The 23,817-nt window shown below is 41.8% G+C and overlaps 1 protein-coding gene across 1 annotated transcript in view; it reads right to left on the reverse strand.

Annotated features, from left to right (window-relative positions):
* Nek11 (NIMA related kinase 11) overlaps positions 1 to 23,817 on the reverse strand; it is a 219,897-nt gene that overhangs the window by 171,057 nt on the left and 25,023 nt on the right. The window contains 1 exon segment of the mRNA XM_035443911.1: positions 7,997 to 8,162. Within this exon segment, the coding sequence (XP_035299802.1) occupies positions 7,997 to 8,162 (166 nt within the window).

Consider the following 23,817-nt stretch of genomic DNA (forward strand, 5'->3'; position numbering starts at 1 on the left):
GGCCTTACTCCCTCTGAAGAGTGGATGGGGTATAAGAAGGGGGGGTGGGGGCAGGAGAAGGGGAGGGAGGGCGAACTGGGGTTGATATGTAAATTGAAAATTTTAAATAAATGAATAAAACCTGTCATTTGAATATGAAGCACTGTACACTCACGGTGTCTACACTGTCTTCTTTGAGAATGAGCAGAATTATGTTTTCTGTGGTGACACTGACTGCTGCTCTGCCATTCATCTCTTTAAACCCTCTCCCGCCATGAAACCCAGGGCCTCTCAAATGCTAGGCAAACCCTCTACCACAGACTTGCATCCCCAGGCCCCACTCACACTTCTCAAACAGCAGAATATACATGCCCATTTCCAGCACTAATATTCAATCTATGGTTTCTTGCGACTATTCAAGATATATTTGTATTATTGAGGAATAAATTGGGAAAGCAAGCCCTGAAATAATAGGCCTGAAAGTGAAATAGTAGAAGGAGCTATGCAAACCTTCCTTCGTTCTCTGGGTAGAATCATAAGAAGGAATTTTTCCAGTTCTTACTACAGATTCAACCAAGAGATTGCTCAATCAGCATGAAGATAAGACACCAAAAACCTAAACCCAAGGTCATGGTCTTAAGTTATTCTCCACAATCTTTGATTTTCATTTTCTTAAATTTTGCTCTGGGAGGGGGGGGGGACTATTGTTCTGCATTCACCATGTTCTTTGATAAGCACTCCATATATTATCTCCTGAGGATGTGGGTGAGGTAGGCAAGTCACTCACAGGTCAAGACAACACTTATGCTTTTGTATCACAAAGAAACAAATACAACTTCTGTGAAACCGTCTGATTTCAACTCAGCAATGTGGAGAGCATTTACTTCTTTTTCTAAACTTACCATCTAAGTAAAATCCAATTCATTTCATAAAATGTCTCATAACCTAGGTTTTTTCAACTTTGTCTCTGAGAAATATTGAATGATGAATTTTCTTACTAAAACAAAGCTAAATAAAAAGAGAATGGACTTGAACCTGAGCCAATATTAATATTGTCCTTCCTTGATACTACAGTCAGAAAGATGCCCTCTGTCACTAATGTTGCCTCTCAAAGTTACACAAAAGGCCTTGATGTGAACCTCTTAGGTTTTGAGAATCTATAACCCAAAAGTCAATTGGTAGGATTAATGGTGTCCCTTCACACTCCATCCCAATTAGCCAACATCAGATGGACTTTGAAACACTGAGACCTTGAAGAAATGAAGAAAACTCATCTACAGTGCTCTAAGCACCATCTTTGACTGCCAGGGACAAGTTTAAATCCCAAATCCACTTTTAAAGCTGTCAACAGAAGTGCTTACAACTACTTCAAAAGACCAACAAGAACATTCTCAGAAGCCTATTCAAGTAAAGTGGAAGTGTTCAAAGAACAGACAGGACAAAAGCATCTCTTCAAGGCTAGGAGGAGCATGGAGCATCCTTCTGCCCTACATCTCCACTTTAAAATGAGAAGCCTGTCCCTTATTCATTTATTGAATTGATATCTCATAATTGTGTTCCTTCAACCCATCACATCTTCAATAAAGAAGCATTTGTCTGATAGAATGTAATAGAATCATTGCTTGTTTAAAATGCTCAATCTAACTCTGTATAGCAGGATAATGCCCAGGAATATGTCCTTTTGTTTTTTGTTTTGTTTTTATTTTTGTGTATGTGGTTTTAGTGTGTTCGTATGTATGTGGACACATGTTGGAGATTTGTGCACACATGTATGTATGTCCACATGTAGTTCCAATGTTGATGTCAGGAGTCTTCCTTTACTGAGTGCCACTTGCTCACTGAGGTAAGACCTCTGAATTGAACCCAAAGCTCACAGGTAACATATTTTTCTATCCACAGAGATGTATGTGGAGGGCTGGACTGAAGCAGCTGCTCAGGGAACAAGGCCTGGTCATCAGCTACACCCACAGGCAGGGCCAGACTCCCCTGCTCTCAAATATGGGCCTCAACCTGGCATCCTAGTCCTTAAACAGTAACAAATATTTTCTTTATTACTTTATTGATCTGTTTTCACACTAACTATTCTCCTCTCACACTCCACCTAGTTCTAACCCTGGCTGTCCATTAAAATCACTCAGAGTGCTTTCAAAAATTCTGTTGCTGAGTTGTAATACCCTGGCCAAATAAGTGAGGTCTGCAGAGGTGGGACTCAGGCCCAGGCAGTTTTGAAAGTCCCCCTGGTGAGTCTGATGTGCAGCTGAGGGCTGGAAGGACCACCCTGCCATTGCACTGATGTAGCCGTTGAAGCTGGTCCCATCACCAAACAGGAAGCAGGGCAGTCCAGCTGCCACCGCTCCTTGCTGAGAGCACATGTTCTCCCACCGCTGCCCCTCTCTCATGGAGATGTGCGATCTCAAACCTGCTGCACCTACTACTGTAATGCCTAGGTTTCTGGTGACACCTTGTCCTCGCTCCCATGGAAGGCCTGCAGGCGGTATTGCAAAGCTCTCTGGTGCAGTACTCTGTGAGATGCAACCATGAAGTAGGACAAAATGTGTTTGTCACATATGTCACTGGATGCACCCAGTATTTTTTTCTTTTATCATCAGTGTTCAAAGGGAGTGAGGCAGGAGCTCAGAGCAAATGGAAAAGGGTCAGCTAAGAGACAGACCTCCTTGGAAGCAGAAAGGGAACTGGTGGGAGAAAGGAAAAGACCGAGCGCAGGCGAGCAGAGGGGGGGAGTGGGGTAGGGACGAATAAAATCACGGGACATTCTAAGTGCTCATGAAAATGTCACACAGTGAAACCCATTACTTTGTATGATTGACACAAGCTAACAGAAATGTTTTAGAAAGAAATATCTGAACGCTAACTTCTTTGTGGCTCAATATGCAGACCTAAGATGTGATAAAAACAAATGAATGGGGGAAGCTCTCACATGTGGGAGTCTGAGCTGATGCGTATGATTACGTTGAGTTTCGTGCACAATAAAATGTTTCAGCAGTTAGGGATCTGGGGGTGTGAATGGCTTCCCGCCAGTGACTTCCCACTTCTCACTGCACTCTCACTGGACATGTGAGAGGAGAGCCTTCCTATGGAAGAAAGCCTTTGACTGCGAGAGAAGAGGGAGCAGGTAAGCAGCCCGGGAAGCTGGGGAGAACCTGAAGATATGGGGTAGGAAGAAAAGGTGTCAGAAAAGTAATGGCCTGAGATGAGACTATGAAACTCTGGAGGGAGGCCAGGAAGAAGAGGGCACATAGCTCCATTTCCTCCTTGTGTGGAGGAGAACGGAAGACACCACTGCTCCAAATGTTCTGTGCTTTGGAAGCTTTTGAACTCTCAGGCAGCTCCTGGCTCTGCAGCTCAGGCTGGCCTTGGATTTGTGAGCTTCCTGGTGTTGCTTCTTCCATGTGGGTATTATAGCACTACAATACCAATCAGCAGATGCTTTGTTTGTGAATTTATTGTGTGCATAGTTAGTGTGTGTATGTGGGTATGTGCATGAATATGTGAGTGTACATGTACCCGTGTGCGTGTGTGTGTGTGTGTGTGTGTGTGTGTGTGTGTGTGTGTGTGTGTGTGTACACGGGTATATGGCAGGAATTAGTGTGTGTGTGTGTGTGTCTGTCTGTGTGTGTGTGTGTGTGTGTGTGTGTGTGTGTGTGTGTGTGTGTGTGTGTACACGGGTATATGGCAGGAATTAGTCCTCCATGACCCCCACCTCATATTTTGAGACAGTCTGTCACTGAGCCTGGAGCTCACTGATTAGCTAGAATGCCCAGCTCTAGGCATCCACCCATCCCCACCTCCCCAGTGCTAATGTTATTGAACATACCACCACACCCAGACTTTACATGGGTTCTGGGGATCTAAACTGTGGTCTCCATTCTTGTGCAGCGGGCTCTTTATGGATTGAGTCATGTCCTCAGTCCCTGGTTGCTTGATTTTTCATACACATAATCTGAGGTGCCAGTGGGTTTGAGCAGCAGATGTAGACATATCAGGGATGCATGAATATATTGCAGACTTGAAAGGTCCCAAATTAAATTTTACAGGAGGAAACATAGACGTAGAGAGATCAGTTATTGCGATGGTGATAACATTTTTTATGTGACCAATGCTTACCTGCCATTCCTATATCAATAACTTTACCTCAATTAAGAAAAAGATATCATCAGGCCTGAGCAAGTTAAGAGTGAATTTGCTTTCTCTTTCCACCATCTCTCTGAAGAGGAAGACAGACCTCTGTCTGTTTCTCTGTCTCTTCCCCCTTTCTTTTCTCCCCGTCTTTCTCTTTTTCTTCTCTCTCCTTTTCCCCACCCGCTTCCCTTCCCAATAAAACTTCCATTCCATGTTTTAAAAAAAGAGTGAATCTGCATCTGAATGTGAGAAATATCTCTGCTAACAAGAAGGGAGCAACATGTACACATCATTTCTCAGGAGCCTGGGAAGAGGCAGCCTGATGGACGGACAGCTCAGGATCCATAGACCCCTGGAAGCCCAGCAGCTGTGCAGTGCAGCTGGCAGCCATCACCATGGCAACATGCCCTCCCAGGAGAGCAGCTTGGTCCATGGAAACCAACCATCATTTAAAAATTAACGCAGATGATCCTGCATTGGATTCTCTACAACAAAAACCATTTTTATAGAAATGCCCTTTCTAAGGACATAATTGGAACAAATGAGCAAATTTGAATATAGATTGTGAATTGGGTGGGTGGTTCTCAAACGTCAGCTTGTTTCAGACTCACCTGGTGAGCTTGTCAAAACACAGATGGCTGAACCCCACCCCCACAAAGTCAGATTCAGTATGACTGGGCTTCCAGCCAGGACTGTGTTTCCAACAAGTTACCAAGTGGGTCTGACGCTGCAGATGTGAGGTTCCGATTGGGAATTACAGGGGCTTACATACTCACACCGTTTCAGTGCCAATTTCCCAACTTTTTATCACTTTAACTGTTGTTAAGAAAGAGAAGGCCTCTGGCCTTAGAAAACACAGTAGCTATTTGGGACAAGATTGGGTCTGGAACTTTGTATTACTTAGCTTTTTGTTGCTGTAACAAAATCCCTGAGAAAGTCAATTCAAAAGCAGGAAAGATTTACTTTAACTCCTGGTTTCAGAGGTTCCAGTCAGTAGTTGATTGTCTCTATTGCTTTGGGTGCTGATGAGACAGATCATTATGGTGGGGAGCACATGGCTGAGAGAAGACACTCCTACCTGGCATCTGGGAGGAAAGAGTGTGAAGGAGGCTAGCATTCTGATTCACCTCAAAGGGATGATGTCAACGTCCCCTCTTTCTCCTACGGCTCCACTTACTAAAGTTTTCACCACTTCCCAATAAGTAGGATGGGCAACTAAGCCTCTGTATCACATGGGCCTCCAGGAGATAGTCAAGCAGTTCAAGATGCAAACTACAGCATGTTTATTCTCAAGTAGTTCAGGAAGATAGAGTTCAGCTAGATAGAGTGTGTATAAATGGAAAAGAAAGAATGGAGCAAATGTGGACCACACAGAGCAGTAAAACTGGGAAGTCTGGGGAATGTGAGAGATATGAGTAGTCTCACAACTGGTATGGAAGCTCAAAATTACAGTAAATTAAAAAGCCAACAACAGAATTAGCAGAGGAATAGAAGAGCATGCCAGCTACACTTGTCACATGTCAGTCACTAGCTGCATGAGCCACTCCATTTTAATTAAAATTAAACAATAAAGTTTGTTTACATCAAATTCCTTAATTTCAAAGGCAAAAAGTCAGCATGACTAGAGGTGACTATGGCAGAAGGCACCAGCACAGGCCACTTTCCGAGCACCTTCTACTGAGCAATGCTGACTTCAGCCAAGGGTGTTTTGAGATAAGGAAAGCATCATTACAAAAATTTAGTGTGCCCTCAGGTGTGGTAGCCAATACCCACAGTCTCATTGCTTGGATATGGAGGCAGGGGGATCAGGAGTTCAAGACCAGGTATGGCTACATAGTGAATTCAGGAACAGCCTGAATTATAGAGACAATATGTCAACATTTTATAAATACATGAAGTGTGCCAAAATCACCAGAGGGGATGATGATCATCATATGTAGTAACAGTCGACTGTTTTTCTGAAAGAAAAGCTTATCAACTAAAGGAGCTAAAAAAAGAAAAAGTATTAAATAATAACAGGTAAATTATAGCATAGCTACATTGGAAACACATTTTCCCGAGTGGCTACACTACTCATCTGATGAGTGATTTTTCTTGACAATCCATTAAATAAAAAAGTCACATATCTAAGTAACTGGTATTCATCATTACCACCCCTCTCTCCTCTCTCTCTCTCTCTTTCTGTCTCTCTGTCTCTCTCTCTCTGTCTCTCTCTCTCTCTGCATACGTATATATCTGTATATCTGTATATCTGTATATCTGTCTGTCTGTCTGTCTGTCTGTCTGTCTATATCTCTGCCTCTTCCTCACACCCTCTCCTCCAAAGAGAGAAGGAGCAAGCCAGGAGACTGGCTAAAGGAGGAAGGGCAAGGTTTGGAATACTTCAAGTTCATTCAGATGAATGTGACCACTGGTTTCTTAGTGGTTGATGTACTAGCAGATGTGAAAGCATCACGGGTGGTTTGGGTACAGTCTCTACTCTTCCTTCTGTCTCTCAGCCATATGGCACCCTCAGCTTCCATCTGGTTGTCCAAGTTCCTGAAGCAAAACAAGCTTGCCTTCTGCTCCAAAGAGAGACTTCTTTCTTCCTAACATAAATTCTTTGGGGTTCCAGGGCCACCCAAGTGATGAGCTGACTAATTTTACTTTCCATGGTTTCAAGTCCTCCTAAGAAGTATTTGGACAGCCTAGCTCGAAGACTGTCTAGGCATTAATTTTAAGCATGACATCTTCTATTATGCTCTGCCTGACACAACCCCAGTCACCCAGCCTAACCCTAACCTCTGAGTGTAAGCACAAAGATCCACACCACAGCCTCATACTGTCTATCTTCTCCTCTCTCATCGTCCTATGCTCATTTGAGACTCAGAAAAAAAAGCTGTTACTTCGAGAGAACAGAGAGTAGCAGAGAAAACTGCAAATACTAAGCCATAATTCACAAGTCAATAAATAGGACAGACTTCTCTAGGGGAAAGGATATCAAGCAATAGAACTGGAAATCAAAATTTGAACTATGCCTCCGCTGTGCCCAGGCCTTGGTTAAGAGTCTAGATGTCCATCCAAGCATTCATTACATTCTCATAGGATGTTTTGGCAACCTGCCCCGAGTATATGTAAAAGCATTCCTCTGTGGAGATTCCTTCTTAGATATTCACTCTGACTGATTTGCCAAAGGGGGAAAAACAATCATTAAAAGTGAGTTTGTCTGTTGTGGAAGAGAATATGGGAATTCAGGGGCTGGTGGTCCAAGAAAGTGTGCTACGATTGGCGCCCAATCATGGCGCAGAGACTTACTATTAATTATGAATGCCTGACTTTAACTTACTTAGGCTTGTTTCTAGCTAGCTTTTTGTAAAACCTAAATTAACCCATTTATGCTAATTTATGTGCATCCCCAAGGCTTGTTTACCTCATCTATGAACTCTCTATCCTGCTTCCTCCATGTCTAGCTGGCTGGCCACTGGCTGGATGACTGACTCCCTTTTCTCTCTGCCTGCCAGCACCACCTATCCCTCCTCTGTCTAGCTAGTGGCCATTCAGCTTTTTATTAAACAAATCAGACCAATCAGGTGCCTTAGGTAGACAAAGTGAAACAGCAACACATCTTTACATAGTTAAACAAATGCAGCATAAACAAAAGCAACACATCTTTACATAGTTAAACAATTACTCTGCAACACAACTTTATATAGTTAAACAAATATTCTATTCCACATTTGTCAGTTCCTTAGAGAAGACTATTCTTAGCTATGAGACATAAGACACCAGACCTTTAGAATTCAACTTGCTGTTTGATAACAAAATTTTTGAAATGTCTCTCTAAATAAAATTACCATGTAACAGATTTTTATAAATATTTCTGAGAGGAGAGTCTCACCTCACAGTATTCTGTGATAATGCAAAAATTATCCTGCTCCATGAAACTTGCATAGAACTTGACAATGGCTGGATGATTTAGCTTGGAAAGGAGCTGGGCTTCCACGATGGCCTGAACAGTTTCATTCGGTTTTAATTCTCCAACAGAGATTTCCTTGAGTACCTTTCTGAATCCAAAAAAGAAAAAAATATATTAAAAAGAAATGAAGAAAGAAGGAAAGGAAGAATGAAAGAGAGAAGAGATAAAGAAAAGAAGGAAGAAAAGAAAGACATTAAGAGTTGGAAAATACATTTAACACGTATGAGCAAGTAGTACAGAGCCCCCTCACTATGGCCAGATGGTCAGCTGCTCAAGGGTCTAGTTCTGCCTGCTATAGTACTGATGCCCTGGGCCTACTCCGTATCCTGGTCAGTACCATGGTGTACCACAGCCTCTGACCTCCACACCTATTCTCTACAGATTTAAGGATAGACATGGAATCTTGAGCACCATTGCTGGGATGTTCCTCCTCTGTCTCATTAGACATTTGGTTCTTTCATGGTGTTTCTTTCCATCTGTGTGTTCCATTTTGTTTGTATCTGCTTATCTATTGTCACCACTACTTTTTTATTTCTGTCTTATACATCCTCCTTCTCTCACTCCCTTTGTGTGTCTTACTCTATTGTGTAATATTCTCTCCCTTGCTCTCACTCACTCTTGACCTCACTCTCTCTGCTCTAAAATGTTCCCAAACCTATCAATTGAATGTTAATCAGAATACACGATATTTATTTATTTATTCTCACCTAACTGTCCTTGGCATGCCATGCTTTATTACTGGCAGGAATTAGGAAGACAAAGTTCTCACTGAAAACACTGATAGAGATAGTGAGAATTTCTATCCTGGATAAATGGAAGAGCTCATTAAATCTCCAAATTATTCATTTAAAAATTGTGATAGCACCATGAAGAGCAGACCAAAATACTACTTCTCCCTATCCAAGAAAAATAGTCTGATGAACAAACCAATTATAGTGCCACACTGTAAACTAGATCGCCTGGGGACAGCACTTTAGCACGCCAATTACACTGTGCAGACAGATGCTGCTGATTGCCAGGGAGCCTGGCAGCTCATTAAGGCAAGTTCTGTAGGACTCCTGCTAGAAAACACTTTGCAAAAACTGTTAAGAGTTACTACCTCGGCATATTAGAAGAAATGCTTAATTAAAGACTGTAACCCACTCATAGGCTAGCATCAGACCCCAGTCATGTCTAACAGGTGTTTACTCTGCCCTTGCCAAATGGAGTACCCAAAGCTGGCAGACTCTCTGGCATGCCCATGCACTTCTTTCCTGTTCAGGAGATGCAAACCCAAATCATTGGGTTTAATTCCAGATCTGTTTCTGCCAGTGTACTCACTATTATGAATTTACATATGACATAAACTAATGGATGATAAGTATCACTTTGCCCGTGCTAGGAAAAAATAAACCAAACAAAGGCTTACCAAAAATGTTTCACAATGACAAGTGGCAAAAATCATACTTTCATGTCACTGGCAGGCCAGTTATTAATGGAGTAAGCTTATAAAACTGTATTCTGAACTCAGATTTCTAAGTTCTCAATCTATCCTGTAAAAGATAAACCTGGATAAATCTATAGGGGTGTGCTCTATGAAAAAAAAAATCTGCAGGGGAATCTAATGAAGGATTTTAGATTTTGATAATATATAATGAAGTTGGAGATGCGAAATGTTTTAACTTTATCTTTCAACGGATGTCATTCCAATTTACTAGTTGTTTCTTCCACCCATCCAAGTACCAGCCCCAAATACATGAAATAGAGTGCTACAAGCTTTTCATTGATGCAGACAAGTCTTTCCCTCCAGCTGTATTACTGCAAAAGAATAGCAATCGCCTCGGGCAATGCTAGACCTTACTGCTTCAGTCAGACCTGGGGCTCAGAAGTTTTGCAATTGCAGTCAGTGTGGTATTATAGACATCTGAGTGACAATCTATGGTTTGGATGTTTTCAGTAGCATTATAAATTAAGAGGGCAGGCATATGCTTCAGTATCAGTTGCACAAGAATGAGAAACTAGGTTTGGATCCCTAAATATCAAGAATAATCTGTATATGGTAGATAAAGGGACCCATGGGGCTCACTGGCCAGCCAGTCTAGACAATCAGTAAATTCTAGGTTGAATGAGAAACTATATCTCAGAAAGGAAGGTAGAGAAGTGATTGAACAAGACATCTCCTTGCCAACTCAGTTCCTGGAAAATCTACAAATAGGTAAAAGTTTCTCCAGGGCTCCCACATCCTGCTGAATCAGCCTGACACTGAGCAAACAGACATTTTTATCACGGTCACCTGATGTCCCAATAAGTCACCAGATGCTCTAACAGAAATTTCCAAATGTTTACTTAACTCCAGTGCCAAATGACCCAAGGAAGCATCCCTCTGAACCAATCAGAAAACACCAAGGCTTGTACTCCCCTAGCATGAGGGGGGATTCCCTTTACAAGCCCACTCCTCTGCTGGTTCAGGGCCGCTCCTCTCACCTGCTGCATCCAGTGCTGCTGGATGGCTTGAACTCCTCGAGTTAATAACCCCCCATGTGTTTGCATCAGTACTTGGCTCTGTGGTGGCCATGTTCAGAGGTCCCGCATCCTGGGCATAATAGCAGGTATGGGCTCTCTCCAAGAGATCTGCAGGCTTTGGCTTCCTCATCTCTTTTACAGGAGTCCCATTTTCAGTGTGTTATAATTTTAAAAATCATTTGAACATTTGGTTCTCTTCCCTAACAGGTTTTCTCACATTGGTTTCATTAGATGCTAAAGAATCTATTACACCCCTTCCTTGATAATGAAATAGATTATACAGAAATGCATGGTAGGTAACTAACATTGTATTCAAAAAAGAACAACTATTTTATTAAGACTTTTACAGGGAGTGTGAATAGGCCTGTTTTTAGAAGTGGTGCTCAGACTGTTAATATGCCCTCGAAAAAACAAAAATGACATATGAAGACACATTTTCCTCTCTAGCCTCTGAAAGGGGGTACAGCAGCAGGCAGTTTAATGACATCTTCATAGTTGCTTTCCATAATTTACCATGCCCCAGCTGGCATGCAGCTGCAAAAGTCACAGAGGTTAAGCATGGCAATATAAAAGCCTTACACAGACTTGCGGCGTTCTCTTGCTGCAAAGGAACTCCTGCTATAAAAAGCTTGAGCATGCTTATTTTCCAAGCAAGCATTAGCTACTACACAATAGAGCATGACATTTTCCATGGGGTTTTGCCCAGGCCCTGCCTGACCACTCAATGACAAAGCACAAGACTGTATTTGCCCATAGCTTAGTAGATGAAGCTGGGGCTGTTAAGATAGGTGGTATAAACCATATCATCACTAGGACACACAGACACATTCCACCTTCCTTGCCTAAAAATGTGTCACTGGACCAATAGAGGGAAACTCTCATAGAACATCAATGTGTGAACCACATCCACGCGTGGAAGCTTGCCAAGTCAAGGGCAGCTTATCACTTGCTCAGTGTCTCTCAGCCTGTCATCCCTTCCTAAGTAACATGACAGATACTTGTTTTATCAAGGCCTTGACTGTTTGGGAGAAACTTTATGACAGCAGAAAGGAGCACAGTCCCTGGGGACCCATCTCATTTTTCCAAAGCCCCTCTTCTCTTGCCTGAGTGGCATGTTGCCTTCTGAAGTTTGTAGTAAACTGACAAACTTTGTAGAGATTTTTGAAATTTGGGAAAACTGTCAGCAATTTGCTTCCCTTGAAATTAGTCCACTGTTTCCATAAATGAGACAGAGAGATGACATATTTGAGAGACTAACCCTGCACTATTCTCCCCCAAATAGCTGTGTGCTCCTTTATGACCTCCATGTTCAGCTGGAAATAGACACCGCCTCAGGACCAAGAGAGAACCACTCCAAAAATGTAACAAGGATCTCTGGCCCTTGAGTGGCCAGGAGACAAGCCTAAAAACGCAAGACTCCAGAGGAACGCCAGTGGGTGAGCACTGTCTCCACCCTCACAAGAGAAAGGTTTTCTGGACCAGGTCAAAGAGAACGGGTCAGGACACTGAAGGAAATGAAGTGTTTGTGAGCCCTCAAAAGCAGCTGAGATGCTGGAGGCCAGGCCCAGGGAGAGAGCTACACTTAGAATTCCGAGATATATTGTAGGACTCAGAGCAGAAGGCCTGCACACCCTTCCAAAGACAGAGCAGAGCAAAGTGCAGAAACCCATATTTTCCATGTCCAGCTGATGCACAAAGGCTTTCAAGTGGCTTATAAACACATGTGCCACACAGGAATCTAGAGTATCTGGGATCCCGGATGAGCCTCCCCTAAACACTGGAGATAGAAATGGCCTCCAATAATGCCATTTAGAGGTCTGCCAGTGCAATGGATGCAACTAGCCAGCTTAGAGAAAACTAGGATCATTTCCTGTGTGATTTAGTCACCAACATTCATGCTGTACACAGAGGTAAATGCCTACCAGATGTGACAGTACCCAAACACTGTGGTTCTGGTCCCTTCCTTGTGTGTCCTGGGGAAGACAAACATTAAACAGAAAGATATGTGTACATGGATACAGTATAAATATATATATTTAAAACCTTAACTTGAGATGAATGCTTCCATGTTAGGGTAAAGAGTATCTGGCGTCAGGACTACAAGGCAATGTGGTTAACAACTATGGTTCCTGTTGTCAACAAAATCACAGGATATAGGTTTTAACTTTAACTAAACAAGAAGTTTGGAGTTTTGTTTGCTTTTTAAAAACAATTCAGTGTTTAGCAAAGAAGAGTTTTAACATAGCTCTTTCCCATCATTCTAACAAGGAAGCAGATATTTTACATGCCTTTCTTAAGTAGGAAGACCTCCATTTGCCTGGGCAGCTTGTGCGAGCCACGGCTGCAACACATACCTATCATTTCAGCAGCCTTACATCCTCAGACACACCTCTACCCTGAACCCATGCTCCCATGCTTCCACAATGCGGTGAGCTATCTATTGTCCTTCACATCCAAACTAGGCAGGCTGCCAGCTCTGACCTACACCCAGGAGCCCTGAAAGATGCAGCTAAATACCACAGCAGACTTTGTGGGTGTGACAAGTCGCTATTAACACTTGAGGTGGTGAGAACTGAACTGCCAGAGGCCTAACTCACATGACTTATTTTCTTTTCCTCTTAAAAGGTAACTCTTCTACCCAGGCATTGGTGGCGCACGCCTTTAATCCCAGCACTCAGGAGGCAGAGGCAGACGGATCTCTGTGAGTTCGAGGCCAGCCTGGTCTCCAGAGTGAGTGCCAGGATAGGCTCCAAAGCTACACAGAGAAACACTGTCTCGAAAAAAAAAAAATTAAGTGTTCTAAAGGATTTAAGGCCACAGTATTGTTCTCTTACTTTAAGAGTAGAAGTATCATGATAATGTTGACATCCTGTTTTAATAGTACCTCATCTTCTTTAATATGGCATATAATTTTATTAGTATAGAGACGTGAAAGTCCCGTTTTACAAGCTGGTCTACTACATCCATATTCTAGAAGATGGCAGGTGTTTCAGTTAGCTTTGCATTGCTGTGTCCTGACTGGCAGAAGCAACGCAGGAGAGGGTTCCTTCTGGCTCAGGGTTTCAGAAGGATTCAGTCAGGGTGGGTGGGTGGAATGGCTCTGTCCCTATTGAGAGAAGCAGGAGGCTGAGCAGATGTTCACATAGAACAGAGGATAAGCCAGAACTGGGGCAGGTATAGTGTTACGATAAATATTTCTGCCAAAAGCCGCCTGAGCCCCACCGCCACGTGTGTGCATTATGCCAGCCGCCCGCCTGAGTTAGACACAAATAAATATACAGAGTCTTGTATTAGGTTCAAAGCTGCTTGGCCAATGACTAGGATTCTCATCTGTTAGCTCAGTCTTAAATATCATAAATCTATATATGTTATAAGACTTATCGGACGCCTTATTGGCATCCCTCCTTGCTGGGATCACATCTTGCCGCTGGAGCAGGAGGGGAAAAAAAGGGGCGCTTCCTGTTTCTCCTTCGCTTAAATATGAGTCTCCTTGCTATGTCACTTCCTGCCTGGATCACACTTCTCTACTACATTTCCCAGAATCCTCTTTGACTCCTAGTCCCGTCTACTTGCTGTCTCATTGGCCAAACAGTATTTTATTTAACAATCAATGAGATAAACATACACAGAAGTATTTCCCCCATCATCTCCTCTTTTCTGTCTAAATAAAAAGAAGGGTAACTTATCTTTTATAATAACTGAAGAAAACTATAACCATAACTATCTGTCTTCAACTCTATCAAAGACCACAGAAGGATAATATATAAACTCTAGAATTGACAGGACATCTTGCTACCTGGACAGTCACCCAAAGCTTCTCTGTAACGTTGGGGCATCCATCTTCAGCCCATAGGCCACAGTGTGTCTGGCACACTTCTCCATTTCAACAGGAACCCTTCAGTACTGTCTTGTTTTGTAAGTTCAGCAGTCACTTTCTTGTGGGTCCTGTATGTCCAGTTTATACAGCAACAAACAGTCCAGGCAAGAGCAGTTTCTTGCCCAAATGGCTAGTCTTGCCATGTTGAAAACAAACTCCATAACAAGTTTCTTTGATGCCCATCCTCCTTTCTGACGTAATCGGTGTGCCAGGAGCAGTTGTGTCTCACTGCCAAGAAAAACCCTAAACCATTTAAATGCCATATTTCTGTAGGTCTTTGAAAGGTCTGAAGAATACCTAACCATCTCAAATACATCTCTGTATATCTAGAAAACCTAACTAACCTAATTATAAGTTCTGACTATTATAGGTAAAAGATCTGTATAAACACAATACCTAAACAAGAGGAGACATATACATATCACAAAACTGACCTTAAAGTTGTATCAATAAATGAAAATCTTTACCAATTTAAAGTATTCATTCCTATATCCTAGTCCCCTTTTCTTTCTTTAAAAAGAGATTGACTGTGCTCATTATCATTTATAACCAACCTCTTTAAATGAAAACAAACATTTATAAACAATACTTGGGAATATGGGCGTCGTTCTTTCTAAACTGCTTCCTGCTGATTGGGGGCGATGTTCATATACCATTAGGATCATGATAAAACATAGAAACCTGACCAAGTCCTTGTTTTTGTAGTCTGTAAGGCTGTATCATCTCAGCTTCAGGGGGTCTTGCTTGATCAAACCATATTAGTCTGGAAGGAATCAACAGCTTTTGATTTTCTGTGGAAATACAAGCAAAACCTTTATTTCTAAGTAGCCTGTCTTTAAACTTAAATTTTGAAGTCAAAGCATTTTCAAAATATATAAGTTGGATTAATTTAGCAGCATTTATAAACAAATGTATTTTAGCAGCAGTAATTCTTTCCTCGGCAATCAAACAATTTAAAGACAACAGTATGGCATTTAGTATCCAGATTCTTTGTGTATTTTTTATCGCTAGGTGGCTTTTTTACTATTCTACTTTTACTTCCTTTTGTTTCTTTTTTCCCTGAGACAGGGTTTCTCTGTGGAAATCTGCCTGTCTCTGCTTCCTTCAGCAAATCCTATTGGCATTGGCCATAATAACCGGCTACTCTATTTTCTCCTGTTACTTTTTCTCTCACAAGCCTACATATATTTTTTAAATGTAATGTAAACCTTTAGAGGTTTTTTTTAATCTGGATCTGTCTTTATCATCTTGGGAGTGCCGAGTCTAAACTCCAGAAGCACTTAAATATGAGTCTCCTTGCTATGTCACTTCCTGCCTGGATCACACTTCTCTACTACATTTCCCAGAATCCTCTTTGACTCCTAGTCCTGTCTACTTGCTGTCTCATTGGCCAAACAGTATTTTATTTAACAATCAATAAGATAAACATACACAGAAGTATTTTCCCCATCAGTATAGACTTCAAAGGGGTCTGCTTTTACCAGCCAGGGCTCACCCTCCTAAAGACCCAACAGCCTTCAAACTAGTGTCACAAGCTGGGGAACCACATTCAAGGCATAAAACTGTGGGGAGCATTTTAGATTCATAGTGTGTAGTGGTTTGAATGAGAATGGTCCCTATAGGCTCATATATAGTAATGCTTGGTTCCTGTTGGTGGGACTGTTTGGGGAAGGTCATGTGTCACTAAAGATGGGCTTCGAGTTTTCAAAAGCTCATGCCAGTCCCAGTCTTTCTCACTCTTTGCCTGCTGCCTGTGGATCAGAATGTGAACGAACACTCAGGTTCTGCCTCAGCACCATGCCTTCCAGCCTGCTGCCACACATTCCGCCACGATGGCCATGGACTAACCCTATGAAACTGTAAGCAAGCCCCCATTAAATGTTTTCTTTTATATGCTGCCTTGGTGATGTTGTCTCTTCACAGTGATAGAACAGTAGCTAAGAAAAATGATTAACAGTAGAACATAGTGATTCCTAGACAAAGTGAAATCAAGTGTAACAAATTACATGGATAGATGGATATTATATAGATAGGTCAGAGATAGATGTTAGACAGACAGATAGATTATGGATAGATGTTAGATAGATAGATGGACAGATAGGGAGGTAAGAAGACTATTGGATGCATGCATAGACAGAAAGATGGATGAAGTAAATAACACTGCAAGTAAGAAATGAGTAAGAAGAGAAAAATTACAGACATTTTTCTGTGGCAATTTCACTATTTCTGGGTATGTTCTAGATTATATTTCCAAGGCTAGAACTACAGCAGATTTTACACATTGTTTTTAATTCTTGAGAGAACAGAACTTTCAGGAATGGAAAGTTTGAAGATGGGTGTTGCCTCATTAAAAAAAAAATCACTAATCACTGCTCATAAATTCAGTGATTTTTTTCAGCTTTTACAGATAAAAAAATAAAAACAAGATGTTAGAGACAGGACTGACACTCCAGTGGACAACCTTAAAAGAAACTCTACAATGCCAATGCGAGAATAGACACAGCTCCAGGATCATCCACATTCCGCCCCTAGTCACATGGAGAAACGAAAAACCTCCAACTGCTATGTTGTGGAAAGCCCTCACTCCAGGACTCCAGGATTTGATCAAGAACTCTAATACTGTGAGCATGAACAGCAGCATTTCCTGGGCATGACATTAGTCAGTGAGTTTGCACACTGAACAGCCACTGTCTCCCCACCTCTAAAGAACATCCTCCAGCAAGCTGCTAGGACAGTCTCCTGATGGTCCATTGACAACAATCTTTCTTCTCTCCCTTTAGTCCAAACATGAGTGGGTTCCCTCACAGAAGACAGCTTCTAGAACTTTCTCCTCCCTCTGTTCTTTACAACTCAGTGTGTGAAAGGCCTATTCCCCTCACCACTCAGCTAAGGGTCCTCCTCTCCCCACCCTTTCCCTCTATGTCTTGAGAAAATCTGTCAGACAATTTTATGTTTCTTCTTCCTACAGATGAGCAAAATCACCAAATACCAAAGCTTAAGTATTTCACATATATTGGCAGTTATCTATGTCAACAAGTCATTGCTCCTTACTCCCACTGCCATAAGCTACAAAAGGGAAAACCTTCTGATCCTGGAGTAGAGTCTAGCTTTAAGCTGCCATAGAGTTCTGGCCTGAGAGGTGTGAAGAGGTCTCCTGAAGGGTTTTGAAATCCCTATATTTCTATAATTATCTGATAGTGGAGAAGAAAGAAAACTGAGAAGAAAGAAAATTACTCATATAAAGAATCACTTTGTTTTATATAGTCCGAGGCGTGAAAAAAAAAGATAGCATGTGATAGGGGCACAAAATTGATCACAATCATTTTTAGAAAAAATAAGTAAACCAAAGTTCTAAGAGTTTGGGGTAAGCAAATATAGTGGCCCACACCTGTAATTCTAGCACTTGAGGCAAGAGACAGGAGGATCACTGCATGTTCTAGTCAAGCCTAGGCTGTCTCAAAACAAAACAGAACACCAGAGTTGATATCCCAGCACAGATATCCTCGTACATCCATGTTACCCTGCACTCTTCCCCATAACATGGATATGAAAGTGCCCATCAGCCAATGGATGTACATGATATAACTCACCCAGTTGTTTAGGAAAACAGAATTATGAGAGTTGCAGGAAAATGGTTGGAACAGGAAAACTGATGTGGCAAAGCCTCGGGAAGACATAATTCCCATTCCTCTTCCTCATGTGAGGATCCTAACCCTTAATGTTTATATGTAGGTAAGTACGGGCTTGTGAGAGTAGCTATAGACGACCAGACGAGACAGAAGACCGTGAGAGGGGAACAGGAAGTGTTGAGAGCAGAGCAAAGGTCCAATGTGATGTGTGAGTGGAAACGATGCTACGGGGGGGGGGGGGGGGCGGGGGGGGGTCATTAGGGAAGCAGGGGAGGGAAACGGGGAGAGAAACAACAAAAGCTTTGTTTGAAAATGCCACAATGAAATCTAATCCTTTGCAAGCTAATAAAAACTTTTAAAAGTTGTCCATTAACTTTCAAAGACTGTGGGCAGCATTTCCTTGTACTGAAACGCTGAGAAAAGCTAGATATCCAAGTCTTTAACTCTTGCTGGTGTGGGTTAGGGTCCTCTCCTGTCTGTGCTCCCAACACTGTGCTGTTTGTAAACCAATTTTTCTTTTTCCCTTTTTTTCTCCAAGACAGGGTTCCTTCATGTAACAGCCCTGGATGTCCTAGAACTCGCTTTGTAGACCAGGCTGGCTTTGAACTTGCAGAGATCCACCTTCCTCTGCCTCCCGAGTAGTGGGATTAAAGATGTGCACCACCTTCCCAGCTAACAAGGTCTACTTACATTTTTGGTTAGCGCAGACATTTCTCTAGGTGCTCGGAGGCCAGGCTCATACTTTCTTCTCATGGAATTCCCCATTCCTGGGAGCATCCAGTGTGCATGGCTGATACTAGACTTGCTCATTCCCCACTCTTCAGCTCACTCCACCACAGACTTCTAACATCACTTATGTCACATTCATTTCCTTGTCTTTCTCTGGCTGAGGGTTGTCATATTTGGCTCATGGCAAAATCCCTGGTACATAGTGGCTGCTCCAGAAGAATCTGTTATTGACTGCATGATCAAAGTCAAAAGCACCCCAAACACTGGAAACAAAGGTCCTATAGGTCCCAGCTATTACACACGAGGTCCCATTGACCCTTACATCCACTTGTTAGCAGGTCATCAATCAGAAAATGTAAATTGATTTTTAAAAATCTGCTTTCTCCTGGAATAGAGCTTTCCTAGAAGTCGACATATCCATTATGCTGACAATAACATTAACACAAACAAAGAAAAATAGAGGTGAATGACAATGGATAAATGGCTTGGCTTAGTCATTTCATAATATGGCAGAGAAATAGTGACACCCACTGCAGTCACCCTGCCCAAAACAAGTGCAAGGCTACCCAGTTTTCTTATGCCCAAGCCCTTATTTCACCTCTTTTCTAGTTGTGGGATGGATTTTATGTATTTGCTTCGTTTTAAAGGTAGGCTCAATGCTGGGAGATCAGACAATGAGAGCACCTCCCACCAGGAAGATCCTGAAAGGTTAAAGGAGTCACCCAGGTCCTAAGGATTGTCCTAAAATGCATCTCAGCAGAAGTAGCACTTCCTCCTATAGGACAAACCTACCACTGACTCTAAAGAAGAAATTCTTGTCTCTGAAGGTAAGATCTTTCTCTTTCCTGTTTAGACATAGAGGCCCTCAGTGTCTAACAACTAAGAAATCTAAAATATGTTTTAAAGAACGAAAACTCCTGCCGCCCACTCTCCTCCCATCCTTAGAATTAAAAACAAAAACGGAAGCCACATCCAGTGATTTGGAATACAGGCCTCCTTCTGAAGAGGCGCTAATGAGGCCATGTCTCCTCTTCATTAGTTATCTTTTGAGACTTAGCGAAAATCTTACTCGTTGTCAATTAGAAAGCCACAAACTGAGGCAAGCCAGGTGGCACAATCCTGTAATCACAGTACTTGTAAGATGGAGACAGGACCTAAAGTTCAAGGTTAGTCTCTGAGACAGATGACAGTCTGCACCTTCAAACTGAGTGAAAATAAATCCTTCCTTCTTTTAAGCTGCTTTTGTCAGAAGAGTTAATTACAGCAAAACGGAACAGTGACTACCGTAAGCACTCTAAAAAGTACTGAGTTTTGAGCAAACAGAGATTCTGTTGATGTCAGCAAGGAAATTAAGGAGCATAACAACATCAGCAAGGCTACAAAAAATAATTTACCATGGATAATTGGGTTATCTTTTGATATTATTGTTATGGAATGCAAATTCACAATTAATATTAGGTTAATATCTAAAATGCAATATTGGGATGAATAATTCATGTCATGCTTTTATTTTTAGTAATACAGGAAAATATTAGCATTGTATACTTCAAAGTGCCATGATACCAGGATACAGTGACAAACTGAGTTTTAAGAAGCAACAAAACCCCTTCATTTTCTTGGCTAGGCATAGGTGATGAAGCAGAAGCACTGCTTAAAATAAAATGAAATTACGATGTAGACAAGATTTTGGTTTTCCAAATAGAAAATGGAAAACAAAATCTAAGCTTTGGCAATGTGGCAAGACCAGAGAGCCCTGGTCTTCCCCAGAGCCAGAGGGAAGAGAGCTAATTTGAAGAACAGGCCAAGCGAGAGGGCATGTAGCCCCTGGAAGCCTGTGAACCATGTTCTCGCACTTGGCAATGAAGGACAGGCTGCTAGAACAGCTTGTTCATCACACATGGCAAGACACTGTGACAGAATACAAGGCTGAACTACAGCATCCTGAGAATGTTGGGATTTGTTCTGTTCAAAACAGGATCTTCCCTGTGAAGTCTGAGATGGTTTCAAAAGTGACATCCTCCTGCCACTGAGAGCTGGGATTACAAGTGTGTACTACCATGTCTGCAACCTGTAAGCTTTAAGAAGGTCCATAAAGTTTGGTCCAAATCTTTTAAACTGCAGCTTATACTGGTTTCCTCTCATTCTGTTCCCAGCAGTGAGAAATTATAGCTTCCCACTGACCCTCCAAAATTATCTTGCTGCACAATTGACTGATTTAATGTTTTTATATTCAACCTTATTCCTCAAGTAATTTGACATAATTTATATAATAAAGCAGAAAATTAAGACCACAAGAATAAATGGGAAATGAAGAAAAGAAGAATGCAGATATGTTCACCAAAAATTGTTGCTAATTAAAAAGATTTATTTTTATTTAATGTGTATGAGCACTTATACCTTCATGTATGTGTGTGCACCATGTGTATGACAGCATCGGTGGAGACCAGAAGAAGGCATTGGATCCCCTGAAACTGGTGGTAGTTAGCTGCCATGTCGGTGCTGGGAATCAAACTTGGGCTCTCTGCAAGTGCAACTAGTGTTCTTAACTTCTGGGAAATCTCTTCAGTCATTGTTACTATTTTTGAGGTTCAAAGGCAGCTCCAAATTTCATAAAATATATTACTATAACTATTACTACTATTCATATTGTGGCTGCTAGTGACAATAATGTCACAGGTGCAACTCTTACCTATTATAAGAGGCCATGTCAATCTCTGGTTCCCTGTGACATAAAAGCCGGTTTTGATTTTAGTCACAGAGTAATGGAGGAAATTATTTGTGTGTTCAGTTGGACACAGTGGTTCACATGTCTATAATCCTAGTACTAAAGAAGCTGAGGCAGGAGGATCAAGTTCCAGGCCAGCCTAGGCCACATAGCAAGATTCTATCTGGATAAACTTAGAGAGAAAAAAAGTACCTTAAGCCGGGCGTTGGTGGCGCATGCTTTTAATCCCAGCACTCGGGAGGCAGAGGCAGGCGGATCTCTGTGAGTTCGAGGCCAGCCTGGTCTCCAGAGCGAGTGCCAGGATAGGTTCCAAAGCTACACCAAGAAACCCTGTCTTGAAAAACCAAAAAAAAAAAAAAAAGTACCTTAACCAAATGGAGATAATTATAAGATAAGATCAACCCACAAAAATGGTAGCACTGAAGGCAAACAGCAAACACCATTCACGGAGCAGTCATCTGACACCTGAGCTCTGCCAAGAGATTATTAAAAGCCAGGTACATTAGAGCATCCTCTAACCCCAGCAGCTAGAAGACAGAAGTAAGATGATCAGGAGTTCAAGGACAGTTTCAGCTACGTAGCAATTTTAAGCCAGCATGAACTACATGATAGTCTTTTTCAAACATAAAATAAATTACACAACTAAAACATTAAGGTAAAGACCCTCTGCCTAAAACAGAGGTGGTCAAGTGATGATTTGAAGACAGGGTCTCAATGAGTTGCTTTCAATCCTCCTGGACAGATGGAAAAACAGAGATACATACCCTCCCTGTGTCAGGCTAACGCCTGACTTATTGAATCTGGATACTTCACCACTTTGGGAAGCTATCCATCTTCTGAGTTTATGAAGTTGAATTCCAATGAGCTACACACTGTAAGCTCAACTTGACAATGCATTCTCTGCACATGGTTGGTAATCTAAATAATTGGAAGAGAAGTACCCTTTCTGCCAGAGCACATGTCCCAATTTTCATCCAAATCATGCTCAGACATCATCCAGTAGTAGTCCTGACACAGTCTCAACTGGTGATGAAACCGATGGCTTCGAGCCTCTCCACATGCAGCCTCAGCCAGCAGGCTCACTCGGAATTCTGAGGGATAAGCCAAATTAACCCAGTTTCTTTTTGTAAGAGTGTTACTTGATTGGTAAACCAGAGAAAAGCGATCAGCCATGCTTTATCGTGATTTTAGATGACATCCTGTTAAAAGATGTCAAAGAGACAATTCTTATGATATCCCTTTTTAATATAAGAGAAATGCAAACTTTGTGTGACTTGTGACTGGTTAAATGAGCAGAATAAACATACTAGTGTCTTTGGTCTCATGGTGTTAGCAAAGCAGAACTTTCCCATAATGTCATCTGAACCAGTCCCTATCAATGATCCCCCATCCCTGGTGTATATGTGCCCAGGGTATATGACCACATGGATACACCTGTGCTGGTGCATGATTTAATGGTGTCTTCCTCAATTGATTCCATAAGCTCTGGAGTTCTGGACACACACACACACACACACACACACACACACACACACACACACACACACACACTTAACCAGAGACTTGTATGTTAAAAGAATAAAAACCACTCTTTACTCTATTTTCATTACCACAGCCTGTCTTTTTAAAAAATTTACTTATTCTTATTTGTCTGTGTGTGTCAGAGTTTATGTGCACCATGTGAGTGTAAGTACCCACAGAGACCAGAGGGCATGGATCTACTAGAACTGGAATTACAGACACTTGTGAGTCACCATGTGGGTGCTGTGACCCCATCTGGTTCCTCTACAAGAGCTGTAAGCACTCTTGACTGCTGATCCATCTCTCAAACACCCATAGCCTTGCTCTTAAATGGACTTCGTAGCATTATAATGAATGTACAAAGAAAGGTCCCATTCTAAATGTACAGTTCTAATAATACTGAAATTTTCATGTGCTGTTAATTACAGCCATGGATAAAATATTAGAGCATTCTACCCCCACCCGGAAGTTCCCACGATCCTTCAAGTCCTGTAGCATTCCTGGATCTGGGTGAGTTTCTTCTAGAGATTCAAAGAAACAGCCATGGTCTGTACTCATGTCTACTTCTTGACTAGTGGGTTTAGAGATTGAGCACTGTAACTTGAGTTGCTCATGGTGACAGTGGTAATGTTACTTTCCACAGCTCTGGCTGTCAAAGAGGGAAATGGATCCTATCTTCTCCATTTTACTCAGTTCTAGGCCTCACTTTGTACTGGTTGAAAACTCTGGGACTTCCTACAACCAACTACTGAGAGAAATG

This window comes from Cricetulus griseus, chromosome 4 (assembly GCF_003668045.3).
Source record: "Cricetulus griseus strain 17A/GY chromosome 4, alternate assembly CriGri-PICRH-1.0, whole genome shotgun sequence".
Lineage (NCBI taxonomy): Eukaryota > Metazoa > Chordata > Mammalia > Rodentia > Cricetidae > Cricetulus > Cricetulus griseus.